This window comes from Rhinatrema bivittatum, chromosome 17, assembly GCF_901001135.1.
Source record: "Rhinatrema bivittatum chromosome 17, aRhiBiv1.1, whole genome shotgun sequence".
Taxonomy (NCBI): Eukaryota; Metazoa; Chordata; class Amphibia; order Gymnophiona; family Rhinatrematidae; genus Rhinatrema; species Rhinatrema bivittatum.
In genome coordinates this window covers 15,696,047-15,723,232 of record NC_042631.1, presented here as the reverse complement: position 1 = coordinate 15,723,232, position 27,186 = coordinate 15,696,047, and the positions used below count along the sequence as shown (strand labels likewise).

At 43.1% G+C, this 27,186-nt stretch overlaps 1 protein-coding gene across 9 annotated transcripts in view; it reads left to right on the top strand.

Moving 5' to 3' along the window:
- WT1 (WT1 transcription factor) overlaps window positions 1–27,186 on the top strand; it is a 65,912-nt gene that overhangs the window by 13,990 nt on the left and 24,736 nt on the right. For 3 of the 9 annotated variants that reach the window (XM_029582213.1, XM_029582208.1, XM_029582207.1), the window contains 3 exons: window positions 8,462–8,581; window positions 8,954–9,056; window positions 22,075–22,152. In XM_029582213.1, coding sequence (XP_029438073.1) covers window positions 8,462–8,581; window positions 8,954–9,056; window positions 22,075–22,152 — 301 coding nt within the window. Of the gene's footprint in view, window positions 1–8,461; window positions 8,582–8,953; window positions 9,114–22,074; window positions 22,153–23,433; window positions 23,457–27,186 lie in introns of those variants that run through there. The other 6 variants (XM_029582206.1, XM_029582205.1, XM_029582212.1 and 3 more) reach the window with 4 other exon arrangements.

The window sequence follows — 27,186 nt, the reverse complement described above, 5'->3', positions numbered from 1 at the left end:
TGTGAATAATTGATTCCCGGTGCTGAATCAGCTTCCATAGTGCTAGTTGGTTTTCTTAGCACTATACAGAGCACATTGCTGTTTTGGGACTAATAACAAGTCTTGGCTAACAGCCTTCCTGGAGGGGCCACAGGAGAGTGGTGGCTTCAGGTCTCACTCATGAGAGGGCTTGCAGTGTTCCTGGGCTGCACCATTCCCCATGGAGATCTCTAATGATACAGGGGCCGAAAGAAATCCTGAAGTTTCCAATGACCCATTAGTACAGGAGAGCCATAGTTAGCAATATAAAGCCTTCAGTTTATCAAGAAATCTGTTCCACCATTTTGCTTTCAAGAAAACGAAGCTAGTTTTTAATTTATTGGTAAGTAAGTGCAGTAAGTAGCGGGGACTCTCCCTGCTGCCTGTAGCTCCTGCTTGAGGTTCACTTTGCCCTCCCCTCTCTGGCTTTCCAATGAATGTGGGATTCTCCCATAGGAATACCCGGAGCTGGAAGAAGACGGGGTTGTTGGCTGCAGCCATGAAGGAGGAAAAGTCAGGGGCCTCTCCTCCCTCTCTTTGCCAAGCACCCAAGCTGGTAAAGGTAGGCGGGGCAGCTATTGCGGTAGCTTGGGGATGGGAAAGGGCACCTGAGTGAATGCACCCTCAAAGGGTGGCCCCCTTGAGGCATTTGACACATCAAAATGGTAGGAGTAACACTCATCGCTGGCTATCTAGTGGGCCTAGATACTGCCAGGCCTACGGATTGGCATGAGGGACTCACACCCAGTTGATGGCTTCGCCAGGAGGGCCAGAGAGTGTGGTTTCTCTCTTAACAAGAATGAACCGCATTCGTAAACCAGAGTATGCCGGGAATGATTTTAATCTCTTAATTTACTGCTAATGCCCTTCATAATACTTTCATTCTTCTTCTGGAGTTCATAGGATGTAATATGTATAAGCACTATATAATATGTAATATATAATATGTATAAGCAATATATCAAACTGTGCTTGGAAATTCTTCTTAATCAGGCGAATGGCACCCAATATAATTGGGAGCACTTCAGTATCTTTCTGCCACACTTTCTTGGTCTCTAATTGCATTTCTTGGTACTTAAGAGTCTTTGCCTACTCCATATGATCCACAGAAAAGTTGCTGGGTACTGACATCTGTATCAGCAATGGCATTTTTGTGTTTTTCTTCTTTACCACAATGTCCAGTTTTCTAGCATCGACCTTATCAGTTAGAATGGAAATGTCCCAGGTCAGCATGGCTTCCTTGTTCCCTTCAGTTCTGTTAGAACTGAACACTGATTCCAGTGCATTATGGTACAGCAATGCTATGGTGGTTACGCAGTTTCCAATGCATGAGTCGCACAAACTTGTGCCTTTCTGTATGAAGGACTTTTGCCATCAGCACGCAACATGCAGGAACGAGATGTGTGACCGATTCCAGTTCTGTTTTGCAGGATCTGCTTTGCGTGTTACCCTTTTTTCTCTATGCTGGCTGTGAACCATCTTGTCTGTAGTCCCATTATCCTGTACTGCAATTATCAGCTTCTCATCCATAGGCTTGAGCTCACTTCTCCTTAGCCACTGCTGTGTCAAATTTTCATCTATGTGGGGATTCTGAATTAACTTTGTATTTCCAACTGTATTTGTGTTTCCGTCAATTATCTTTCCTTGTTTGCAGGTTTGATTCTTAAGAGGTTTTTTTTTCTCTTGTTTTGCAAATTGGTTGCATCTTTCCCCTGGTGCAATAGTGGATTCTCAGTCATTCCTTCTGTTCGCTGGAATGATTGTCCAAGCTTGATGATGTTTGTTAGCTTTCATAGTTTAGTACTACTTAGGGATTTGGGTCTGTTCATGCAGTAAGAATGCCTGAAGGCCTATTCTGTGTAAGGAGTTTCAGTGAGACTCATACTGCCTTCATCTCTAGGGATACACTGTCTTGGCATACACTGGTTCTTATAGATTACCTGTTGGGTGTGAAGGAGCTTTCTTGTTCTTACATCCAAATGTTGAAGATATTTATGGGAGCATCCTGCTATTCCAAAGCTGTATAAGTGTACAGGAATTGCAAGCTGATTAATAAGCTTGTACCATTTTCCATGCTGTCAGGGTAATAACAGCTTCACTCTCCAATAGCACTCATTACGGATCTTTTCTATCAGAACTTTATGCAGAAGTTTTCCACCTTCCTCTACTGCTAGATATTTATATGCATCTTCCTGCTCCAGTTCCTTTACATTGCAATCTTCAGTCAGGGAGATGTTTTCAGTTTTGTTTACTTTTCCTCTAAGGAAGGTTGCCTTAGCATATTTGTGTAAATGAAATACCATCCTGATGTCATCTGAGAAACTCTTCACTTCTCTGAGTTGTTTTGTTAAATGAGCATCACAATAATTGTAGAGTCTCAAGTCATCTACAAATAGGAGGTGAGATATCATCTGTTGGGGATTGGTAACGCAAAGATTAAGGCTAATCCCATAACCCAAGGAGTTTATTACTCAATGATTTTGTGCCAGACAAAATAAAAGTGGTGACAAAGAATCTCCCTGAAATGCCCTCACTGGATCTTAATCTTAGGAATGACAAATTGTCCATCCTCATAATTCAGGTGGAGTGTAATCTGCCACAATTTCATGGTGAACACAATATTCCTGATCAGTGCAGGATTCTAATACCTTGTACATTTCAAGACAATGTAGAAAGTGGGATGCTATCGAAGGCTTTCTATAGTCAATCCATGCTATACTGAGATTTCGACTGGTTTTATTCATCAACTGGCCTTTGTTTCCATATACTCTTCTTTTGTTAACTTTCTGTTTTGTTGCCAAGATGTTAGTCAAGTTATCATATATTTTTTCTGTGTCTATTGCAGCGAACAGCTTATAGATTGTAGGAGGCAAGTTATTGGCTGATAATTTCGGGGAGTGTTGTTTGGATCTGCCTTTGGAAGGAGGAGTGCTCTCGCTGTTATTAGCCATTGTGAAGTGAATTCTGGCTGTCTGATTGATTGTTTTTTTGGTTTGGTTTTTTTTTGCAGTTAGCCAGGTCTTGGTGGAGAGAAGTAAAATATTTGAGCCAAAAGTTGGGCAACTCCATCAGAGCCAGTCTGGGGCTCTTTTCAACCTGGCTTCCAGTTTAATTGTTGTACCTTCAGGCCATTCCAAGGTTTAGATGTTTACTTTTTCTGTGCTGCCCCGTATCTTGGGCAACCCTTCTGTTTCTCTGTTGTGCTCTGCAGGGCCTTCATAGAAATTCCTCCCAAAATATTCTGTTTCATCTTTCGTTGGTGGTGTTTTAATAGCACGTATGTTTGTTTTCCCCAATTCCCTGTAGAACTGCTTTGGGTTCTCTCTAACTGTTTTATTTTCTTCCTCTGATTTTATATTTTCCTATATCACCACAACTTTTGTGCCTCTACTGTTGTTTTCATTTTATTATTGGAGGATATGAATTTAAGGTCTTTTTCTGTTTGTTCAGCGTATCTCAGCCTGATGTTTTAAATTTTTCTCATTACTTTTAGTGTCTTCAATTCCTTGAGGTATGCGTCTACCAGCAACACCTCTACATGTGGTGATTTAATTTCTTTATTCTGTATGTTTTTTTTTCAAAGGCTGAGTAATTATCTTTCTCCTATTCTTCTGGCCTTGTGTCCTTGTTGGCAGGATTCTCTCAGAAATTATCTTTGCTGACAAATGCTGTATTCAACATATGCCTGTGATATCAATAGATGGCTCCTTAATATGGATTATGGCTTGCTCATCTCACTTATCATGCTTCTCTCGTTGGGTATTACAATTTCCCTTAGGTAGTCTAAATGGACCCTAGAATACATATCCCCCTGCCAATAAACCAGGAGCTCAGCCGCCAACTCATTCTGCTTCCTGACCTGTTTGTTGCTCCCCTTATCTTTCACTAATATCTCACTCACTATCCCAATTGTTCTAGGTGGTATAAAGAGATTAGAAGTTCAACATCTAATTTCTTTATAACATCTAATAGTGGGACCCCAGACAGTGAAAAATTAGTTCACCTAAGATAAGTACTAAATTTTCAAAAAATACTTAAGTATTAACCTCTACCAGAACAGCTTTATGGACCATACGTGAGATTTTAATTGTGAAAAGCCAAAAAAAAAAGAGTCAAATTTTCTTATGAGAGTCCATGACCAATGATTAGAACCACTTAACAAGACATAAGTCACAGAAAATATCTGTGCAGTCGCAGTGCCATATATGATGGTCACATTTTTACAACTGTAATTCTGTTTGTTGCTTGTAAGAGTGAGATCCTATTTTTTGGTAGTTCAATATTTTCTCCCATACAGTTAACTTTATAGTGTTGTTAAAGAAACCAACATTTGTCTGTTTCTTTGTGGGGTTATTTGGAGTTGCAAGGAGCAAGTGTGAGCACTATAGTTGCCAGGATTAAAGAAGAATTAAGGAAATTGATTACCAAAAACTGTAGCTCAGTGATTTTTTTTTTTATATATATATATTGCTGTTGGCATCACAAGTTAAGTGAATCTGTTTCAGGAATACATTTAAAATGCCATTAGACCCAGGGTCCATCAAGCCCAGCATCCTGTCTCCAACAGTGGCCAATCCAGGTTGCATCAGCAGCATGGGTTCTTCTTAGTTTTTGGGTTCTTGCCAGGTTCTTGTGGCCTGGTTTTTGGCCTCTGTTGGAAACAGGATGCTGGGCTTGATGGACCCTTGGTCTGACCCAGTACGGCAATTTCTTATGTTCTTATGTTCAAGATCCCAGCAGGATCTCATAAAGTAGATCTATTTCCTGTTACTCACTCCCAGGGACAGCAATAATTTTCCTTAGTCTACCCTGTTGATAACGTGTTTCAGACTTTTTCTCCAGAAGCCTGTCCATGCCTCCTTTAATTTCTGTATTACTAATCACTTTGACCATGTGATCTGGCAACACATTCCATGGTTTGCACACTGAGTGAAAAAGTACTTTCTATGATTTGTTTTAAATCTGCTAGTTGTTAGTTTCATGGAGTCTCCCCTTGTTTTAGTATTATTTGAAAGGGTAAATAACCATCCATCATTTACCCGTTCCACCCCACTCATGACTTTATAAACTTCTATCATGTCCTCTCTCAGCCTTCCCTTTTCCAAGATGAAGAGATCTAATCTGCGTAGCCATTCATCATAAGAGAGTTATTTCATCCCCTTTATAATTTTTGTTGCCCTTCTCTGCACCTTTTCTAGTTCCACTATGATTTTTTTTTTGAGATGGGTGACCTGGACAGCACACAGTCCTCATGGTGTGGTCACACCATGGGTCACTAGTGGGACAATATGAACATAAGGATGTAACCGCTGCCAGGAACGCAAAGCGCTGACATTGAAATTGTGTTCTGCTGCATTAAGAGTTAATCTGATGACTTCCTCTGTTCCCAGGATAATAAAGGAGTTTTCCACACCTCCATAAAGAAATCTGTACATCATGAAGACTAGAAACATTTTTTTTAAGAAATCCCACATAGATGAAAGCTAAGAAACATGTACTTTGTATGAACAGAATAAAGTCTTTTGTGCAGCTACGTCTGTAAAATGTTAGAAATGTGCTTCTGTACTATTAACAGCTTTGATTTTGCATTTAAGGTTTTCCTTAAACTGCATGCCCAAACAGCTTGCAAACTAAACAAGCAGCAGATGCAATATTGGCTCAGGTTAAGCAGGCGCTCATGACTGACTCACATTTTTCTTTAGCGCTGAAACGTTATGTATAAAGTTCCCAGCGCTGGTGGCAGAAGCGGCTGGGCCAGTGCTGAGGGAGTGTGAATGCCGGACAACCCCAAAGCCACGTTTTGATATTAAATAGGCAGCAGTGGCTAGGAAAGGCTACCCAGAGCCCAGCTCCTTGCCATCTGCGTCGGTCCCGGGCAAAGCGGGTCATTCTCGTCCCGTGGTGGCGGCAGTGGCAGCTCCGGGGAAAGAGACTCTCTCTCTCTCTCTCTTGGAGGCAGCGCTGCAGGTTACAGCGCGGCCCATGTCCTTCTCTTCTCTTTCTTACGGCGCATCCATGCTAAACAAGGCTTCTGGGGGCCTGGTTATCGAAACTGCAGGATACTGCCGCGCCCCCTGTGCTGAACGCACATTTTAACTCGGCGGGCGCACGTTTAATTCCCGCTGCATTCGCATGGCGTTAGCAGTGTGTAAAGAACACAGGAGCTTGTGCGTTAGAGAACGGTGCGCAGTGCGAGCGCGCGGCTTTCTGAATCCCTGCGCAATACTAAAACGCCGTCTGAAGCCCAGAATTAGACTAAGCAAATCCGAGTAGCAGAAATGCAGGTTTCAAAAGCGTTTGAAAGGATTAAAAAACAAAATAAATCTGGTAATGGGTAGAAACAGCTTTGGAAAGGCCATTTCCTGCTTTATTAACATCGGAAATCGCTGACCTAGCCTTACAGTAGAGTTTCCTTCTGGTTTTCAGTGCAAGGAAAAACATTTATTGTTTCGTTTTTTTACATCCATTCGTTTTTCATTTCATTTGATGTTTATTTTAGTTCGTTTCATTTATAAGAAGGAAAATAAACACCAAAGCAGCAAGAGCAAAACAGGGACTCCAGCACCCCACCCTGGGTGCCTCTAACGCTTTCCTGGCGGCTCCTGGACACCTCTTAGATGGGGGATAAGACTGAGACATAGGGAGAGGGAATAGGGGAAGGTCCTGGGTGGGGCAAGTTTTCAATTTTTAAATGGCAGTGCTGGGTGGGGGCTGGATTTTTCAGGGGTTTTTTTGTTTTATTTTCTAATAAAATGGCAGGAAAGGAGGGTTTTTCATTTCTTTAGAAAAGGAAGGCGCATCCCTAGTTTTCAGAGGCAGCAGCTTGTAGGCACCGTTCCGAGCATTTGCTAAATCTCCTTCCGCACACCCGTTTGTGTCAGTGGTGTCCCTTTCCAGTTATTAGCAAAGAATTTACTCCTTGCCTACCTTGCTTTTAATAGTTTAGACACAGGGCAGTCTGCACTGCAGTCTTTGTTAGGATCCTGGGCTATTAGTGTTGCTGCTCAGGGTCCAGCAGTGGCGCTCACCTCTGAGAAGTGGTGGACGCATTTAATGGCATCCAAAGCCAGCAATTTCCCAGTCACCTGTGCCAGAAACCCTAGAGAAAGAAAACCAAAAAAGTGCCTTGTATAGCATGTGCTCCAGAGTGCTCTTCCTTGAGGGCAATCCCTTCGCAAGAATCCGCAGCCAGGACGGGGGGCACCAGCAGAGGTGAAATCCCGCGCTTTGCTCCACTTTGAGATAATGCGCAGGAGCCAACTTTTCAGGAGGATCTGGGGTGCTGATCGCAGCCCACTTACCCCTCCCTGGATACAATAAAGTATTGGAGGTACTCAAACCCCCTCTGCACTCACAGATTTGGCACCTAACATGGATCATGGATTTAGGGGTTTTTTTTCCCACCAATGTGCAGAGGTGTAGCCTAGTGATTAATACATTGGGCTATAAACCAGGGAAGCCAGGGTCCAAATCCGATCGCCACTCCTTGTGACTTTAGCAAAGTCACTTTACCTTCACTTGCCTCAGCTACAAACTTAGGGCAAGATTCATTAAGGCTTTTCTCCCATTTTGTATCTAGGGGAAAACCCCCTTAGTGAATCAGATTCTCAGTTTCAGGCTAATTCTGTAAAGTGTGTGGGGAAACGTCTCCTGGAGCGCGATCCTGTATTTAAATGAGGGTTTGCGCTAAAAAGGAGGCGCTAGGGACCATAGCGCATCCCTAGTGCCTCCTTAGCAACGGAAGCCCAAGAGAGCCCAATTTTACCAGTGTCCGTTTTCCATACCAGCTGACAGGCATGGGTTAGGAAAATGGATGCTTGTAAAATTGAGCATCCATTTTCCTAACCTGACTTGTTGGCATTAAAAAAAAAATTTTTTTTTTGTAAATTTTATTTTTAAATATTTTAATTTAAATATTTTTTTACCTTTTGGTTCCTCTGACTTAATATTGCTACGATATTAAGTCAGAGGATGTGCAGAAAATACTTCTGAACACTTTTCTGAGTGCAAAATATGCGGCTCGGCCGCACCTTTTTTATTTTTGGTATCCCGGGCAACACGCATCCAGCAGCTGGTTAAACAGTGCGCTCAGTTGAGCGCACTCTTCAGTATCGGCCTGATTGTGAGCCCTCTGGGGATAGGGAAATACCTACAGAACCTGAATGTAATCCACTTTGAAATGCCAGAAAACAAAATAATAATATAATGAAAGCAATGATATTTCTATAATCTACCGAGGCTGTGGCATCCAGTAGATTATAGAAATATCATGCACAGAAAAGATTACCCATTTAAAAGTTTCTTTGGTGTTGTTCTTAGGTTCTCAGGATTTTGGACACATTTTGTAATTTTAGAGTAAAGGTGTGACGCTGGATGGAAATTCTTGAGGGATGTTACCTCCCCAGGAAGTTAACGCTGCCTATTTCTTTCTTTATTTTGGAAGGTTACAGTACAGTGGCATTTGATGGGACACCAAGTTATGGTCACACTCCTCACCACGCAGCGCAATTTACAAATCACTCCTTCAAGCACGAGGATGCAATCAGTCAGCAGCCTTCCCTAGGTAAGTGAGACACTTCCTACCCATATCCAAACGCTTCTTGGTTTAGAGCACAACACAAGAATGTTGCATGCTCTTAACGTTCGAAGAGTCACTTTTATTTTCTGCTCTTTTGAATGATGAGATAATTTAAGATCAGTTGAAAGTGAAATACTATTGCTCCGGGTGTTCTGTAGTTTTGCAGATAGTTATGTGCAGCTGCCACCTGAGTGCCAGAGTATTTATTGGTACCATTTCATGCAGGGTGGGAGAGGGGTTTGCAGGTTTCCCGGGTTTCCAGCACTAGAATAGACTGGCAGAGCAGGGTCCCCGTTTGCCTGTCTAGAATCACACCCTTCCATAATGTGCTAGTAATTGGTTTTCATTTCCCTGCAGGAGATCAGCAGTATTCCGTTCCTCCCCCAGTGTATGGATGTCACACCCCCACAGACAGCTGCACGGGCAGCCAAGCCCTGCTGCTCCGAACGCCATACAACAGGTATCCTCCGCTGCCACTGCAACCAGAATGTGCCATTATCCGCAATCAGTATGGGGGGTATGTGAATTCAGACATAGATAGCATAGACCGTACATGCATGTAAGGGAACAGCATGTTGATTGTACACAGACATCTGGGTTAACCCGTTGCAGTGCAGTTCACGTCTTACCAGGGAATATATACTGTGCAAATGCCTTTATCTATTCTGAAGTCATCTCTGGTTCCATCTTGCTGTTGGCTGTTTTCCTACAAATGTTACTAACCATTAATTCTACATTTCTCCCTTACTCATATATAGGACTAAAAGTCTGAACACTTTGTTTTTGGCACCTGAAGCCTTATTGTGTCTTCTGCTACTCTTCCTGTGTTCTCTTACATATCAAAGAAAAAAACGAAATGTCTTGACTTTGGTCAGAGCTTGTGACCCCTCTCACTAAATGTAAAATCATTAAAAATAAATCCTTACTGGCAAACACATCTTAACTATTGTATAGAGAAGGAACAAGGACAAATCTGTCCTGTGCTTATAACTAAACTTTAAGAGAGATCTAAGGGAGTGGAAAGCTGCCACTCACTTCATCTGTGAGAAAACAATGGGGCCGTGTATTGCAGTGCATATAAACCAGCTTGTGTTAGTGTTAACACAATGTCTATGCTAATGAGATGCAAAAGCATGCTAAATGGCTCATTACCTATTAGTGCAGCAAATAATATGTGTTAAAATGCACAAAATTTAATGCATGCACGCAAAGATCTTTGGGTTACCATCTGCATTAACGTGCATTCTTTACCATTTCTTTTAACACATGCCTCATCTGCATCTCATTAATGCCACCTTCAATATGTGCATTAAACACCACATTAATGCATGTTAACAACCCCATTATTTTGCAGGTAGATGATCTATGTAACAACCAGCTAATCGTAAATTGCCTTTTATGTCATAAAAATAATAACCATGCATCCTGAAACTGCAAAAGGTAAGATGGATAATCCTATGGATTTCCAAACGGAATTCCAACAGGTTCTAAAAGCACAGTAGCTTAGAAACATAGGTGCGGCCACCTCTGAGTGGGGTGTTCCAATGAGGAGGGAACAATTTTGATATTATTAGCCGATTCCAGTTCATTAAATTCTAGACATGGTGACTTAGCTGAGATCATTAATCAATAGTATTACAACAGATACCATTACTCTAAATAAGAACCTGTTAATACAATATTTTACAGTGTAATCGAATGCAATTTATGTAAACCGTTGTGATCTTCTGTTGGAATGACTGTATACAAAAAGCATAAATAATAATAATAATAATAATGCTGGTGATTTGGAAAGCACTTACAGGACAAGGATAGCTCTTGTAATGCTTGGAATTGTATCGCAGGATGGTCCTGTCAGCTATAGCTATTTATCCTCCATCATTTTCTATAATAATTACAAGTTATTCTAATGCCCCACTAACTTGCCAGATTCATTTGTTCCATACAAATTATATTTTGAGACATTTCAGGAGTATAGCAGACTATGGCGATTTCTTTTATACTAAATTTCAAGGGGAAAGAAGAAGTTATCCAAATTTATTCTTCAACTTTGTGTGACCTTGCGGCCGATCCCATACTCCTCTGATAAAGTTGCTTAGTGACTGCCCTGCACAAAACATTGTAACTCTAGGAAGCAGCATGGGAGTGCTGCTCCAGGCCCCCGATTGGCTGCGTGTGACATCATTTTTGATAATTAATGACAGGGAACATGAGATAAACGAAGTCTTGTACAACATCCTCAGTCCATTCTGCTCCCGAGCGGAGCTGACGTCAAGGGAAAGCAGTAACAAGGTGATGAAGGAGGAGAGAGCCCCTAGCAAGACAGATTAGGTGGAGAATAATAGTGACAAGGAGAAGTTTTCAGCTCTTATTTAGACGCAAAGAGTTTGGGCACATCCCACCAGAACCCATCCAAGGAGGATTTGGGGCTAGAGAAACAGGATGGCCCCCTCCAGACGTGGGCTGGGTGTGCTTCTCTGTTCAGAAAGATGCATCGTTACCAAACTTTTCCTTCTTTTATTTTCTTGAAGCGCACGCAGTAGATTTTCTGGATGCAAAACTACTGCTAAAATTTTTTTGTGTGTGTGTGTGTGTGTGTGAAATAATTTTGAGAGCAATTAGAGAAACCAGGATCGGTGCCAGGGCCTAGGGGTTCCGTTTCCGTTCCTGGTCGCTGCCGCTGGGCCTGAGAGGAAAGAAGTGGCCAGCTGTGGCGGTTTCTAAAGGCGGACCTGGTCCAGGCCCCTCGGCAGGAGCGTGCAGGCTGCAGAGGGGATTGAAAAGGAGAAATGGTTAAGTCATCTATAAAGGAAGGGGGCTTGCAGGGCCCCATGCTTCTATTAGGCAAACTAGGCGGTCGCCCTGCGCGACAAAATTTCGGGGATGGCAAAATCCCGGCAGTGCGAGGCATAGAGTGGGGCTGTGCCCGTTCTAATGCTGCCAAAAAAAACAGAGCACTTTGCTGGGGTCACTGCTGCCAGTAGAAGGGAGCACTGTGCTGGTGCTGACCCCGGTAAGTAACTTGGGGAGGGGGGGTGCATAACCAAAGGTTTGCCTAGGACACCAAATACTCTTGCAGCAGCCCTGGGTGTTTGGTGTTCCAGCTTAGCAGTGCGCAGTCTCCTCCTCAGCTCTCGATTGAGGCAAGAGGCTGGTAATAATGAAATCAGGATGCTGCACAAATTTCAAGTGCAGATCGGAGATAAAAAAAGAGAAAATGTGACTTTCCCGGGGGGTCACGAGAAGCGTGGGTCAGTGGGAGAAGCATGATTTGAACTCTGATCTTCTGATTCCTAGGTCATTACTCAAATCGCTGGGCCACTTGCTCTCCCAGATAATAAAAGAAAACGGAGAACTCCTGCCTCTTTTTTTTTCTTTTCCCCCAGCTCTGTTCCCAAACAGAAGCGAGTGTCTGAGGGTTTTCAAAGCTTCTCCTCCCTGGCGAATGCCTGTGTAAGTAGCGTGTGCTGGCTCTGTTTAAAACTGTCGCTGATCCGACAGAGGCCACTAAAGGACAACAAGGTCAGGTCCCCTCCCCCCCCCCCCCTTCATCCCGGGGGGACCCATAAGAAGCCGATTTAGCTAAGACTTGCATCTGGCTTTGCTGCCAAGGTTCTTACTGGGAAGAAACAAAGTGGTAGGGGGTGTGCCGAGGAGGCTCTCCTGTTTTATAAGAACTACATTCAGAGGTACCAACCTGGAGGCCCTCAGCGGCAGAGCTGTGCCCTGCCATGCAGAGAAGCCTGGGTTGGCGGGCTGGCTCCCCTCAGTCAGGGCCGAGGATGCTCCCAAAGACGAGAGCATTAACGCTGCAGGAACATTGCTGGTACAGGTCCATGTGCAGTGGAATTTGGTGGTTGCATGCAGATGGTGTTAAACCTCGGAGTCCAGATACTTATCCTATCGTGGTTCAGGAGACAATGAGGAGCGGAGAAAAAAAAATCATTATATTATTTTATGAGCTAACAGTTGAGCAATATCTTGACTCCTATAATGGATGCAGTAGCATCTCTAGAATCTCAGCAGTTTTGACATCAGATTTTTTTTTTTTCCCTGTTAACACTATCTGCAGATTTGCCAGAAAACACAGACTTTATTTTTATTGGCTTCCATCACATTGCTGACAAGTGCGGATGAAACAGCAAACACACAGAGAGGCTATTAAAAAGGCAAAAAATGAACTCTTCTGCCTTGCACGGCTGGGAGCTCTGTAATAAACACATTTTATGTTGAACATTTACTATGACTCACACTCACACAGATTGTAGGAGAGGGGGGGAGCTCTGTGAGAGATTACAGCTCTGTCTGTGCAGAGGTCAGGACTCGGCAATGCTCCACTCCAAGCCAAAACAAACGGCCCATCATCTACTACTGCATTCCTTTTAAGTTTCTTATTTTTTTTCCTTCAGGGTCGATTTCCTTTTATTTTCATCCAATTTGCTTTAATTCTTTTTGGACAGAACTTTTCTTCTTTACTTCCTGCTAAGTAAAATTGCAAAGCTTTTTAGATGACTTCAGGGGGGAGCAAGCTAGATTTCTTTTCAGTATATGGATACCCCCATGCCTTTATGTCCCCTCGAAGTGAAGGGACTGTTGTAGGCAGCGACAGCCAACAGTGTGGGAAGTTTGTGTGGACACTCCAAGCAGTAACTGCCTGTTTAATTTTGAGTAAGATGGTGACATGGATAATTGAGTGTTAACCACACAAGGATAAAGAATTGTGGCTAAGTGACAATAAACTATACAAAGTTGATTTGTATTATTATTAGTGAATTCATCTTGTGCCTACATCCAAAATGCTTCACTTGTTAAGTCAGAAACAATTATCATTTCCGGTAGTGGTGGCTTTTGGAAGATGGCAAGGGCTGCAGAATCACGGAGGGGTGGCAGGGCAAATGGTGCACAGTAAGGAGATCTCCTTGGGATCTCCATCATGCATGAGATAAATCTGCATACATCATAGACCCAGTGTTTGTCAATAAATGTATCTCATGCATATTCATTGAGGGTATCCTGAACGAATGACTGGCTTGTTGGGAGACCTTGACAGCAGATGTGTGTGAAGAGAAGGAAGGTGCGAACTGAAGGGCCGATGCAATAAGATGTGCCCAGCCTAGTGCACGGGATTACTCGAGGTTGGGCATGCAAGAATAGCATCCAATGCAGTAAGGAGATTAGCACATCCAAAACGTGCGCCCTAACAAACATGTACCCGAAAGTGTCCAACTCGTGTAAATTCCATGTACTGTATATAACACTTGTGTATAAGTCGAGAGATTAAAGTTTTAAAATTCATCTTTAAAAACAGGGTCACCTTACCCACGGGTCAATGTCCAATAATTATTCTCATGACTATTCATGGTCATTCACACCTTCCCGCCCTCTCCCTTCCTCCCGATCCATTAACTTACCTGCTGCTATCAGGATGACGATGGCACTTGCGGTTGCTCAGGACATCCTCCCTCCTCCCCTGCCAGGGCCTGACTGGCACACTTAGAACCACGTAGTTCAAAGCATAACACCAAGACCCCAAAGGGGAAGAGGGACGATGTGCCTGAGCAACCGCAAGTCCCATTGTCGTCCTGATAGCAGTGGGTAAGTTAATGGATCAAGAGGGAAGGAGTGAACAACCAAGTTCTACCCTTGACTTATCCATGGGTCACAACAATTTTCATACTTTTTGGCCCAAAAATGCCCTCGACTTATCCACGAGATCGACTTATACATGCGTGTATACAGTAGATAAAGCCATTAGATATTACTGCCCAATGCAGGAAAGTGCACCCAAAGGCTGGGCACCCAACGCACATGTTTTACATGGAGAACTTAACTCTAGCTCCAGAGGTGGAGTAAAGTTAACTCGCAGTCAAGGGCTCATGAGAAACATTAAAAAATATGGTCCTCTGTTTTACAATAAATGTGTCCTCCTCCTTGGTATCATCCTGACTCTAGAATTTAATGCTTGCGGTGAAGAAAAATATATGCGCATTGATCTGATCAGAAGAAGCAAATGTTTCTTATCACCACACAATTTAGACACCTGTAGCAATGGGCACAAGATGTAATAAACTTCAGCATTGAAATCAGTAGGGTTGTGAATCAGGTGCCCCATCGTTTCTGCTATCGGGTTCATGTGGCCGCGGGAAAATCTCGGTTTCCCGCAGATCGGCTTTTTTTTTTTTAGTGAAAAATCGTTTTTTCGGCTTAGTGCGCATAACAAAAATAGCAAAAAATAACAAAAAGTAACAAAAATTAACATTTTTTGTTAGTAAGCGCTAATGGGAGTTAGCGAGCACTAAGCCGAAAAACGATTTTTGACGAAAATTTGGGGGAAATGCGATTGTTTCTCATTTTTCACGGATTTTTAACGAATTAAAAAATACCGTACGATATTTTAATTTGTCAGACAAACGATTCACATCCCTAGAAATCAGCACCTCAGCAAAATAACCAGAAAGAAGCGCAATCAGAATGGAGGGTCGTGTTGAGCACCCATTGAAATTGTGGGCACCCGATGCAATAAACTCCTCTGAGCACCAGAAACGCACAATCTCCCTTGGCGCGCCCTTTTTTACACCTCCCTGATTTCCCTCTCATTTAAATGCTGCATTGGGGTGCACAGGGGAACGTGGCTGCGTGCGCGTTGGGAAAACTGGTGCTCAGCACGAGTGCTCATCTTACTGCATCAGCCCATGAAGGTTTTGCACAGCTTGGGATGGAGAAATGGAAAGAAGAAAGGAAGTGGGGAAGCAGAACATCTCAAAGTTTAGTCTTGCTCCTGTTGAGTTTGAAAGAATCACTCTTCCTCCAGCTTCCCTGCAATTACATCTGGGGTTTGTTCTATAGCATATTAATCAGGATTTAATTCATCTGTTAATTGGAGGAGGAAGAGGACAATGTTTCACTTAGCAAAGAAAGTCAGGATTATTTTTCTGGGTTGTTTTTTTTTTTTTCCCCCACTTATGGATTCTCGATTTCCTTGCTGGAATTGACAGCTGGCTGAGAGCTTGCCTGTCAGGTGGCAAGGACTCAGAGTGGTCATCAAGATGGTTCAAGAACCAGAGTTTGCCGGCTATTTGCTGCCCCTTGAAATTCTCTCAGCCGGAAAGGGTCAGGCATTTGACTTGAGGACCTGCAAGCTATGCGCTGCGGTAGTGGTTCAGTCGCAGGCAGGGGTCCTGGGAGTCCTGGAACAGGGTTATGGTGAGCTCGGCCAAAGAATGGCCGAGCTCACCATTTGTCATCCGAACTAGAAGAAACCACGCTCACATCCTCAGATGTCAATTATTTTGAATTAAAGCAGTATTATCTGGTCTATTTTTTCACTCTTGGATCTGTTGGTCTAATTCTGAAATATCTGTTTTGCTTTCTCCAGAAATCCTAGTTTTACAATGAGTCAGAATAAAGGGTGTGCTGGTATACTGAATGATAAACAGATTCTTGAAAGCTGGGGGAAGGCACTCTTTTTTGCTTATTCTCTATTTATTCTTTAGACACCTGGGAGAGACACAAGCAGGTTTCTGATGGTAATTAACACAGAAATATTCAGACTTACTATTTCTGGAGATTTGGGAAGAAGCATTTGCAAAAACTTCATTGTATTTTTTGAGGAATTGCATAAAATGAGAAAGGAGAATATCTTAATGCAGTTGTTTGTTTTAACAAACAATTGAACTCTTTGTCAGAAAGGTGCTGAACATTAATGTATAGATCAAGGTGGATTAGGAAAGGGAGGGTCGTTTTACAATGCACAGACACAGGCAGATTTTCCTGAGGATTGTTGAAGTGACTTTATATGCATGAATTTATTTGCTTGGAAAATGTGTGGGTAAGTGGCTTAGTCTGTGAGGGGATTGGCTGATGTAGAGTTGCACCCGCTCTTCAGAGGGGGAAGCCATAAAATCAAAAAGTGCCTGCAAATACCGCCCCCTGTTCAGTATGGAGCTGGCTTATGCCGGTTCTTTTACACACAAACAGGCTGATGCAGTACATTAACCCATCATTGGACACGTGTTTTGGATGTGCATCCACAGCCCCTTGTGCTATAGGGGGATTAGTGCATCCAAAATGCGCATCCAACCCTCCACAAAGCTAATAGCGTCCATCGTATGCAGATGCATGTTGATGAGGCTATTAGCTATTCTCCCCCAGATGCAAAAAAAAAATTGTGTGCCTGACGCACATATTTTTACCCTCAGAAATTAATGCCTGCCCAGAGCAGGCGTTAATTTTTGAGCAGCCCAAAAAGTTGGAGGAAGTACATAAAATACTGCTTGCCTGTGCTTCCTCCAACTTAATATCATGGCGATATTAAGTCTGAGGAACTAAAAGGAGGAGAACCTTTAAAAAAAATTGTTTTTTAAAAGTGTGCCGCTGTCAGGTTAGGAAAAGGGATGCTCGAAAAATGGAGCGTCCGTTTTCCTAACTCACTGACAGCCACCTCTCCTGGGCGCCTGCTGCCAAGGACGCACTAGGGCCTCACAATTTCTCCTAGTGCCTTCTTTTTACTGCAGCAGCCAATTTAAATATTAAATCCGGCGCCCTGGAGAGGTCGATTGGCGAGCGTTGGGCGAGCGGGCACTCAATCACTAGCACCCGTTTTCCCCGCGCTGATACTGCATCGGCCTGACAGAGCCCAGGTCAGTTTTGTAAGTTCATTTCTGTGCACAGATCCAGGTTTTCGGTGCCTAAATGACGTTGAAAATCTCCCCCTTTAGATATTTGTGTAGACATTAAGAGGACAATCTTCCAAATCAATTCCATGGCCTCCAGTGATGTACCCAGGCGAACTGGCGGTGAGAAGATTGCCTTCCCTCAATAACTGCAGGCAGGGGTGGGGTTCTGGGGGATCGGAAAAGAACACGCACGGGTCGGGTGTTCAAGTCTGCCCATGTCATTGTCCAAAGAAGATCTTCCAACACGAGAAGCAGATACAAAAGTCCTAACAGCAAGTTTCAAAGTGAAGCTACAGCTCACTTTCTCTTTCTCAAATAAGAAGAACTCCCAGACTTTGCCCCAAAGTGGAGAGTCTGAGAAGGTGGCTGGAGCTGCTGACTTGGGGGAAGGGGGGTGCATCTGATAGGGGGGCCTCACGTTGCAAGGCTTGGAAAAAGCACCAGCATCTTTTACCTAAACTCCCAGGGATGTATCTCATTCTGGATCCTTGTGCGTCTTAACCCACAAACCGCCGAAACTTCTGTGGCACCCTCCAAAGCAAAATCCCACAATTCCTGTTCTAATTCCTCTTCATGCCATGCGCTGCAAATCTGTCCAAGCGCCTCCTGTTTCTGGAATTTTTCTGTTGCATTGTGGGTACATTCCACATCTGCATTAAAAAAAAAATACAGAAACAGTGCAACTCAGCCTAGGTAGTGCCACTATTATTGCACAAACTCCCAGGTTTTGGGTTCCCTCCCCACCCCATAGGAAATGGATGTGGCCTGTTGTGCGCCCAGGACTAGAATATTTTGCAGTCTCTGTGTGGTTTGTGACAAGAGCGCTCCATTGGCTGGTGGGGCAGGACGGTGGGCTCAGTTTAGATTAATGACGAGAGACAAATAAATGAAGCACTTGATGAAAAGGCGAAAGGGAACAAAAAAAAAAAAAAAGCAGCGAGGCTGTGGAGGAGAAGTCTGAGAAATGAACTGTCAGCCCCCGGGGACCCGCTCAGGGAACTCTCCTGCTGTAAAATGCAAATAAAATTCAGGGTCCTGAAGGAATTAATTACAGCAACCTTACAGGAAGGAATTTCTGGAATTGCAGGCCGTGGTGGCACCGACCAGCACGAGCTGCTGTAACAACTGGGGGTGGGGGGGAACTGCAGGACAGTCTCCTCCTCTCAGCCATGGGATGGAGCCTCAGAGCAGCTCAGACGGTCCCACAATACTGACAAATGAGAAGACCCAGATTTGAAGTTTGGCGTCATGCAACTTTTCTTTTTTTTTTTTTTTTTTAATGATTTCTGTGTATGCCTGACACCTGCCCGCCAGAGATCTATTATGATTTATTGGAGAAGGGGTTTAGACATTTTGACTCCTGCTTACCTCTACGGTGAGCCGTCTCGGTGCCCATTGTAACAAGTGATAACAGCTCAGCTACAGTACAGATTAAACAAAGATTTGGTATTAGAGCTGCTCTTTATCATGTGACAGCTAATAATGAACCCTCGCTTATTTGTTATTTTCTTATCTGGCTGCTTTGGATACTTTTTTTTTTTTTTTTTGATTTAGTAATTTCCTCTTGCTCCTTTGTACTTGTATCTCAGTTGGATCTCGGCCTGAGATCTGGCACCAGATGCTTTCATTTGTGACTCAGTTGGGATTTTCACCCCCTTCCAACTTATTTTAGACCAGTCAGCTAGGTGTTGTTTATCAGAGCTCCTTTTGGAGCCCTGCAGTCCAAGGGTTCTCTAGGTGTCGCCATTGCATAATGACTATGACTCCCTCTCTTCCTCCCAAAGACTGTGAATGCTGCTTCTGTTTAGAGCTGTAATCACCGCTCCATGCAAGTTACTCCCAGGCCTTGTGTTTAGGGTTGTAACTGCCGCTCCATGCAAGTTACTCCCAGGCCTTGTGTTTAGAGTTGTAATCACCGCTCCATGCAAGTTACTCCCAGGCCTTGTGTTTAGAGTTGTAACTGCCGCTCCATGCAAGTTACTCCCAGGCCTTGTGTTTAGAGTTGTAATCACCGCTCCATGCAAGTTACTCCCAGGCCTTGTGTTTAGAGTTGTAATCACCGCTCCATGCAAGTTACTCCCAGGCCTTGTGTTTAGAGTTGTAACTGCCGCTCCATGCAAGTTACTCCCAGGCCTTGTGTTTAGAGTTGTAATCACCGCTCCATGCAAGTTACTCCCAGGCCTTGTGTTTAGAGTTGTAATCACCGCTCCATGCAAGTTACTCCCAGGCCTTGTGTTTAGAGTTGTAACTGCCGCTCCATGCAAGTTACTCCCAGGCCTTGTGTTTAGAGTTGTAACTGCCGCTCCATGCAAGTTACTCCCAGGCCTTGTGTATAGAGTTGTAATCACCGCTCCATGCAAGTTACTCCCAGGCCTTGTGTTTAGAGTTGTAATCACCGCTCCATGCAAGTTACTCCCAGGCCTTGTGTTTAGAGTTGTAACTGCCGCTCCATGCAAGTTACTCCCAGGCCTTGTGTATAGAGTTGTAACTGCCGCTCCATGCAAGTTACTCCCAGGCCTTGTGTTTAGAGTTGTAATCACCGCTCCATGCAAGTTACTCCCAGGCCTTGTGTTTAGAGTTGTAACTGCCGCTCCATGCAAGTTACTCCCAGGCCTTCTGTTTAGAGTTGTAACTGCCCTTCCATGCAGTTTACTACCAAGACCTCTTGGAAACACAATGCAGTCATATCACTACTGATTGGGGCTGTAACTGCCACACTGTGCAGGTTACCCCAATGCTTCATTACCATTCTCTTGCCACTAGGGATCCTCTGTGTTTATCCCACACTTTCTTTTATTCTGTACCTGGTTTGTTTTTTTTTTATCATCACTACCCTCTCCGATAAAAAAAATATTTCCTGGATGTTGTTCCTGAGCTTACCCTCTTAAAGCTTTATATCATGACCTCTCATTCTACAGCTTCCTTTCCACTGAAAAAGGCTCACGTCTTGTGCATTAATGCTTTTAAATGTCTATAACATATCCCCCCAACTTACTGCTCTTCTAGGGTATAGATATTGAAGTCCTTCAGTCTCATCTCACTATCTTGGATGCCTTTCTCTGCATCTTCTCTAGCCCTTTCCATATCCATATCTGTGAGAACCAACTGAAGGACTGAAATAATTCATGACTCTTATATGTATTGAACAGCTTTGGTAAGAATGCCGATTCTAATATTGTATTGCTTACACGATGGAGCTTGTAAGCATGAGATCTGCCTTAGATGGGGCTGTGTATGCTGGCAGCATGATTTTTTCCTATATGATGTGCGGCTCTGTGAAGGAGAGTTCCTGGGGGTCATCTGGGTCTCACCCCTGGCTGAGGCCAGGCTCTTCCAGCATGGTCAGGGCTGGAACTTGGGGACCGAGCCAAGCACTGACTTTAGGCCAACAGTGAGTAGCGTTGGAAGTATCTCTTATGGGGGCTGCATCTTGCTTCCTCCAGCGAGGAGGATGCTGTTTTATCGCAGGGAGGGGATGTGGGAGGAAGATCGGGAAAAACTCCGGAGGATGTGAATAACTGCTCCAGATGGGAAAGGCCTTGAAGGGGGAGGAAAAACGGCAAAAGCATCCACTTCCTTCTGGAAGATCAGATGATAATTTCCAGGAAACCAAGATCCATAAAGACAAACCAAATGGATTTTCCATGAAGAAATTTTGCTTGATATGCAGCAACATTTTGAAGATAACAGGGTACTTCTATGCTTTAAAACAATATAATTCTATATCTAACCTTCCTCTGTGAGACCAGGATAGATTGTCAGTGAACTGCGCCATTAACTAATGCATGCTTTAATTTACACTCGGTTTATCTACTGATTTACTAACAAAAATATGTCTTCAGATATAATTAAAATAAGATGAATGATTAGGAAGAAGGCCTTTATGACTAATCTGTTATCATCCAAATATTAAGTTCACTTTGTTTTCTTCTCAGGCGGCAGCCACATATGCGGTGCATCGTTAAGGACAGATTGTAAATCATAAGCTGGCCGCAGGTTATAAGTTTACTATTTAAATGAATACTCAAGATGTAAGAATTGCCTTTCTCACTATTCCTTGTTCTGAATCTCTCATGCTGCTGATTTATAGAAGAATTTCTCAGATGGGATTTCTTTAGCTTCATGTTTTTCAAACAGCAACATGGAAAGGAATACCTTTGCTGTAATGAAGTCTCCATTTTTTTTAGTTGTTTTATTATCATAGGTACAGTATTACTGAATTGAAAGTACTCCTTATTTCATCACAAAGTTGGTCCAATATAACATGGATTAGTGTGAGCGTAGGTCATTGTTGCCTTCTGGTGCTGTCTTATGGCTCATCCTACAGTGCAGGAGATCGCAGGTTTGTGTTTCCTGTGCAAGGGGGCCCTCGAGACTATTGATTCATGGAGGAGATGCAGTCTGGTCATGGGGCAGGTGATCCCTGCTGGCTTCAGATGGTCTCTGACAAGCCCTCAACCCAAAGGGGGGAAATAGGTGATCTGGAAGATGCCGGGCAGTGGAGAAAACCGGGTGAATACAGAACTCAATCTGATACAATGTATCAGTGAATACTGTCCAACATCGCGCAGGAAAGTGTTAATGTATACAGGGACAACATGCAGAATTGTTTTACTTTTAGCACACTGCTTAGTGTACTTGTCTTTACTCTGCAGTAGTAATTACTTTAATTAAATACATACATTTGATATGATATGGTATTTCAGAGATTTTGTTCTGTAGAAAAGTCAGCACATTGCTTTTGTAAAGATGACTGTTGGAATGGGTCAATTAAACTTCTAATTCCCGATATTTTTGTAACAGTGACAATGTATACCAAATGACCTCACAGCTTGAATGCATGACATGGAATCAAATGAACTTGGGATCTTCACTTAAGGGGTAAGGTTGTTATATTATTTTGTAATTGTCTTGGTGACTTGTAAGTTTGGAAGGATAAACTAGACGTCCGCCTTGTGCTTCTGTTAGATGCGCCATTTAAATATCCTGTTCTCGTTTTGGTGTCTTTTCCACCACTGCCCTCCATCTGTCTACTGGCCACTTAAATACGCTTTATACTTTTCAATTAATTCCCCATTATCTGGGAAGGAAGTGCTGGCATATGACAAGGTTTCTAACAATTTGGGGGATTGGGTTAGTAGTCTATGGAGATAACTTTCAAAGAAGGCTGAGAAGTGATGTGATAGAGGTCTTTAAACTATGAGGGGCAATTTTCAAAAGGATTTATATGTGTGAAAGTAGCATATGTTATAGTAAATTTCAAAAGCCCACTTATATGGGTAAAGTATATTTACATGTGTAAAACCCAATTTTAATCATGTAAATCTTTTTTAAAATTACCTCCTAATAATTAAAAGTGCATATTAATGCCAAACAATGTAAATTAAATCTACTAAAACAGAGTAAGAGAGAAACAGGCAGCTTCACATTTTGATGGGAATAATTATTTTCACTTTCAGTCGTATTTTGACATAAGATCATCTTTTGATATCAGCAAGGATAATTTGCTCCAAAAAAAAAAAAAAAAATCAGTCTAAGGCTAAAAATCAAGTGGCAGTTTGTGCTCACCATACCTGATAGGAATAAAATGATCTTTTACAAGAACTCTATTCATAGGCTCTTCTATGACATTTACAATAGTGGAACTTGCATAGTGAGGACAGGAACAGAGTTAGGTGCTTGTCTATAACAAGAGGTTGACTTTAAAAGGGAAGTACCTCTGATTCATGGAAGGTCTCTGCATGCCCTCGGGACAGGAGAAACCCTTTGATAAATACTTGTACCTCTTACCAAATCACCTCCTCCCTTAACGCCACCCTCCCAAAGTGAGAAAGAAGCAGGTCTCTGGGAGCAGTGAATGTCCTGTTCCTGTAAGCACTGAAGTGACTAATGCAGCCCAATGGGGGCAGGTCTCAGAGTCCAGTGCTCTCTGAAGAGAGGACGGGCATTGGTCAGTGGAGGTTGGCTCTAAAGTGTTTATGTGCTGGGGGCTTTATGTTGCATGTGCCGCTTGGTTTCCTCTCCACAATGTTTTTGCACGAACACCTCCAGTTTTGTCTCATTGAGAGAAAATATCCCTTGCAACCACATCAACCTTGACCGAAGTTCAAGATATCAAAGCAAGGAAGAGGCTTCTCCTCAGGGAGCGAGGAAGAAATCGGACACAATGGGAACATTAAAGGAAGGTACTGAACAAAATAAATGTATTTTTACAAGTGCAACAGTTCACAGACTGCTAACAGCACAAAGTATTTGACCCCGTGTATGCTTAAAAGGGGAACGGAAAGGAATCAAAATGAATGATCTGTGGCATTTTTTCAATAGGAGAGAAAGTTAAAAAGTTTTGGTAGGCCAAGAGTAGAATCTGTGGAAAATCAGTCCTAGACATCGCCTCATCTCTAGGAGCTGGAGCCAAAAAAAAAAAGGGATCTGTCTTCTCCAGCCAGCAAATACTGTGCAGCACACCACCTCCCGGAGCAGAAAATCCTGCTCCAAAAAGATTTACATCTTTAAAGTATGTGTGCGCTGTGCAGAAGTGATTCCTGAGTGGTTTTTCTTTCAGATTCCTTCTGCAAGCTGCATTTTGTGAATATTAACATTTTTTTGTAGTCTGTAGCAAGGCTTTCCTTCCAAAGATGACATTTATCTTTTATTCTCTTTCCAAAAGTCCCAGCTGGGATTTCCCAGCAGCAATATATCCAGATGGAATATAAAAAAAAAAAAAAAACATTTGAAAAGTAGAAACGATGGAGCTCTTGTAGAAGAGGTTAGCACCGGCACTAATCTAGTGACAGTGTCCAAGGATGCCTTCGGACAAAATAGAGGCTCAGAGGTCGCTAACAGGGACCGTTGGTGCTTTTCTGGTGCGGCGGGCAGCCGGGCTGCAGAAGGCATATTGCACCTGCCTAGCATCGTGGCTCACTGCGGGGGGGACGACGGCTGGCCCTCGACTTTGAAACTCTTTATTTTGAAGTGTGAGATTTGTCCAAAAAAAAAGCTGTCCTCTTGGGATAGTTTTTACAAGTTCATTTCAGGAAAGTTCAGTTTTTTCCACAGATCTGTAATAAGCAAAGCTCAGGCCGATACTGGCACTTTCAGAGCCAGCTCCTTTTCCTCTTCCGTCGTCGTTTACAGTGCAGAGTCTTATAACAGCGCTGCATATTATTTATTGCCGCCTGGCGGGGAGTTTAGTACTTGAAAGCATGTCGGCCTTGAAGAGTGGTGTGCTCTGCAGATTTAGCACTCGCAGAGGATCTCCTAGAGCCGGCCCATTCAACTCCTCATGTCCTGAAAATTTGCCGTTTCTGGACTTGGGTTCAGCTTGAGTTTCTTGCTCTGGAGGCAGGAGGCGTGGGCTGGTGCCAGCTGTAGCATTGAATTATGAGTCAGGTGCCGGCCACAAGTTTCCAATTCCCCTCTTCCTCTTCTCTCTCTGAGACCTTCTCCTCCCTGTACCTCCAGGACCTACAGTTGCATCTAATTTTCCCCAATCAAGAATAGCAATAGCAATTCTGGAAACGTTGCCACAAGGTCTTATGGCCCCGTTTGTCAACCCAAACATAAAAGTATTATTTTTTTAGGGACTTCAACGCCTCTTCAGTTGCAGGGCTCCCTGATCACATAAGGAATAATGTTCTGTTCTGGTTAGAGACTGAACACACAATGGCAAATGCCACGTTTTAGTACAGCCCAGCTTCCTGCTGGAGAGAGATTTCAGACCAGGACAATCGGCCTTTCTCTCTGGAATTTTTAAAAGAAAAGCCCTTGCCAATTATTTTTCAAAGTAAAGAGGTTTTTAATTTAAAAACATCAGGCACTATTATCTGGCCTTGAAGAAAAGAGAAAGTTCTGAGCTAAATGCATTTTATTTAATTTATCATAATCATGATTAATGTAATACTTTGTTCCAGTGAGTGGAAGAATTTCTTTTTTACAGGATTTCATTCCTATGATAAAAAGATACTTTGTAAAGTCTGGTTATTTTAGGACTGTTAGGTCACAGGGTTTCTGGAGAGCTCAATTTCCCTCTCTATGTTGGAAGAATAGGATAGACAGAGTAAAAGCAGTGTTTCATGTAGTGTCATGTTATACTAGTATTCCTCACCATTTAAATCTGACTGGTTAAGTGATCCTAAACCTTATTCAAATAAGAGTCAGTGCAGTGATGGCTGTCGTACATGCAATGTATGCTATAGTGCATCTAGAGTTGCAGTGCTGGCTGCTGTGCATGCATGCAGTGTCGGCATGCTGCTAGCTATCCTGCATGCAGTGTTCATGCAATGCTAGTTGCATCCTTGCAGTGTCAGTGTGTTGCTGGCTGCCATGCATTTATTTATTGTTGTTTGAAATACATATATGGTTGGTGCAGTACTGCCTGTGTATGTGCAGTCTGGGTGCAATCCTAGCTGCTGTGTGTGTGCAGATTTGGTGCACTAGTGCCTAGTATGCATGCAGTGCCAGTGCAGGGCTATACTTTCACAAGCTAGGGGTGACAGTAATTTAATTATAAAGGATGATATTCAAAAGATCCAGGTGCCTAATTTAAGGAGTTTACTTTCTAGATTTAGCAAATTAACATTTTCTCTTATCTGAGCCCCTAACTTCAGAAACCTCACTTTACTAGGCATCTAAATTTAGGTATCTAAAGTGGGTGGGGAAAGGGGAGGGGCCAGGTCAAGGGAACAGTTTGATGTCCAGCGATGCTTTCCAAAATGAAGCACCTAAGGTTAGGACTAACTTTAGAATCCTCAGTTTTAGGCACCTAGTTATGTTCCATTTCCAACCAAACATACACATTTAAGTTTACAGAAAATAGGAGCTTAACAGGTGCCAAAATGTAGGCACTCAGCTTTTTTGAATAGTAGCCTCACACTTTTTCTTCTTCTTAGACAGGTCATCAGGACAGGCTGAGCCTATCTATGGATTTCTATAAGTACAAACCTTAGAACTACAAGCTTGTGGATACTGAAGGACAAAACTAGACAAACTGAGTCTTTCCCTGAGTCAAGGAAGCATTTAGGGACCGAACCCTTGGCTTCTAGCAGAGGATCTGACACTGATAGAGGCACTAGGACAGCAGCATGGAACATTTCCCGAGTTAGATGTGTTATTATTGATAACAGAGACATTCCTGGTCATCAACAGGTTGTCCACACTCACCCTAAGGCATAGTAAAATAACTGTGATGATGTAAAAGTCAGTTTGAATGAGAAGTTTCTTTCAGAACAAATGGAGTCTACTGGAGTGGGCATCCATTTGTGCATGCACACTTAGGTGGACCCCAGGACGAAATTCTCGTGCCCCATTCCTTAGCTCCCTGAAATCTGAAAATTGATTGGATAGAATGTGTGGATCCCCCAAATATGCTCCTTCATGATCCTCATAGACTCTGAAAATTTGGTGTGGATCAGATGCAAAACCAAACAAAGATGTTAGAGGATAATAATTGCAGACTCATATCAATGCGCTACATGGATAAGAAATACCCAAACCTACCCCAGGTCAGAATCCTTCTGTCCCCCATGGCAAGACCAGGAAATCTGGCGTTGATACAGAATAGGAAAGTTAGTAGGGGAAAGACAGACAGACACCCGTGTTTGCACGCACACACACACAGAGACAGATTGATCATATAACCCCTCCCCCTTCAGAATTGGATCAGTTCTTCTGTGTCTTGCCCCAGTAAAAAGGGGCAGAGAGCACTTCTTCTTTTTCTCAGCCTTTTTGATGCCAGGGACCGGTTGACTTATCACCTGAACTGATAGGGACTGGTAGAGTTGGGGAGATTCCTGAAGATTGGGGGAGGAGGAGGACTCTCCTATTGCTGAAGAGCATGGAGATCCCTATGTCTCCCATGAAGGGGGGTACACGCACACTTGCCCCTCTTAGGAGTCTCCCCCAGTCTCAACCCAGCCA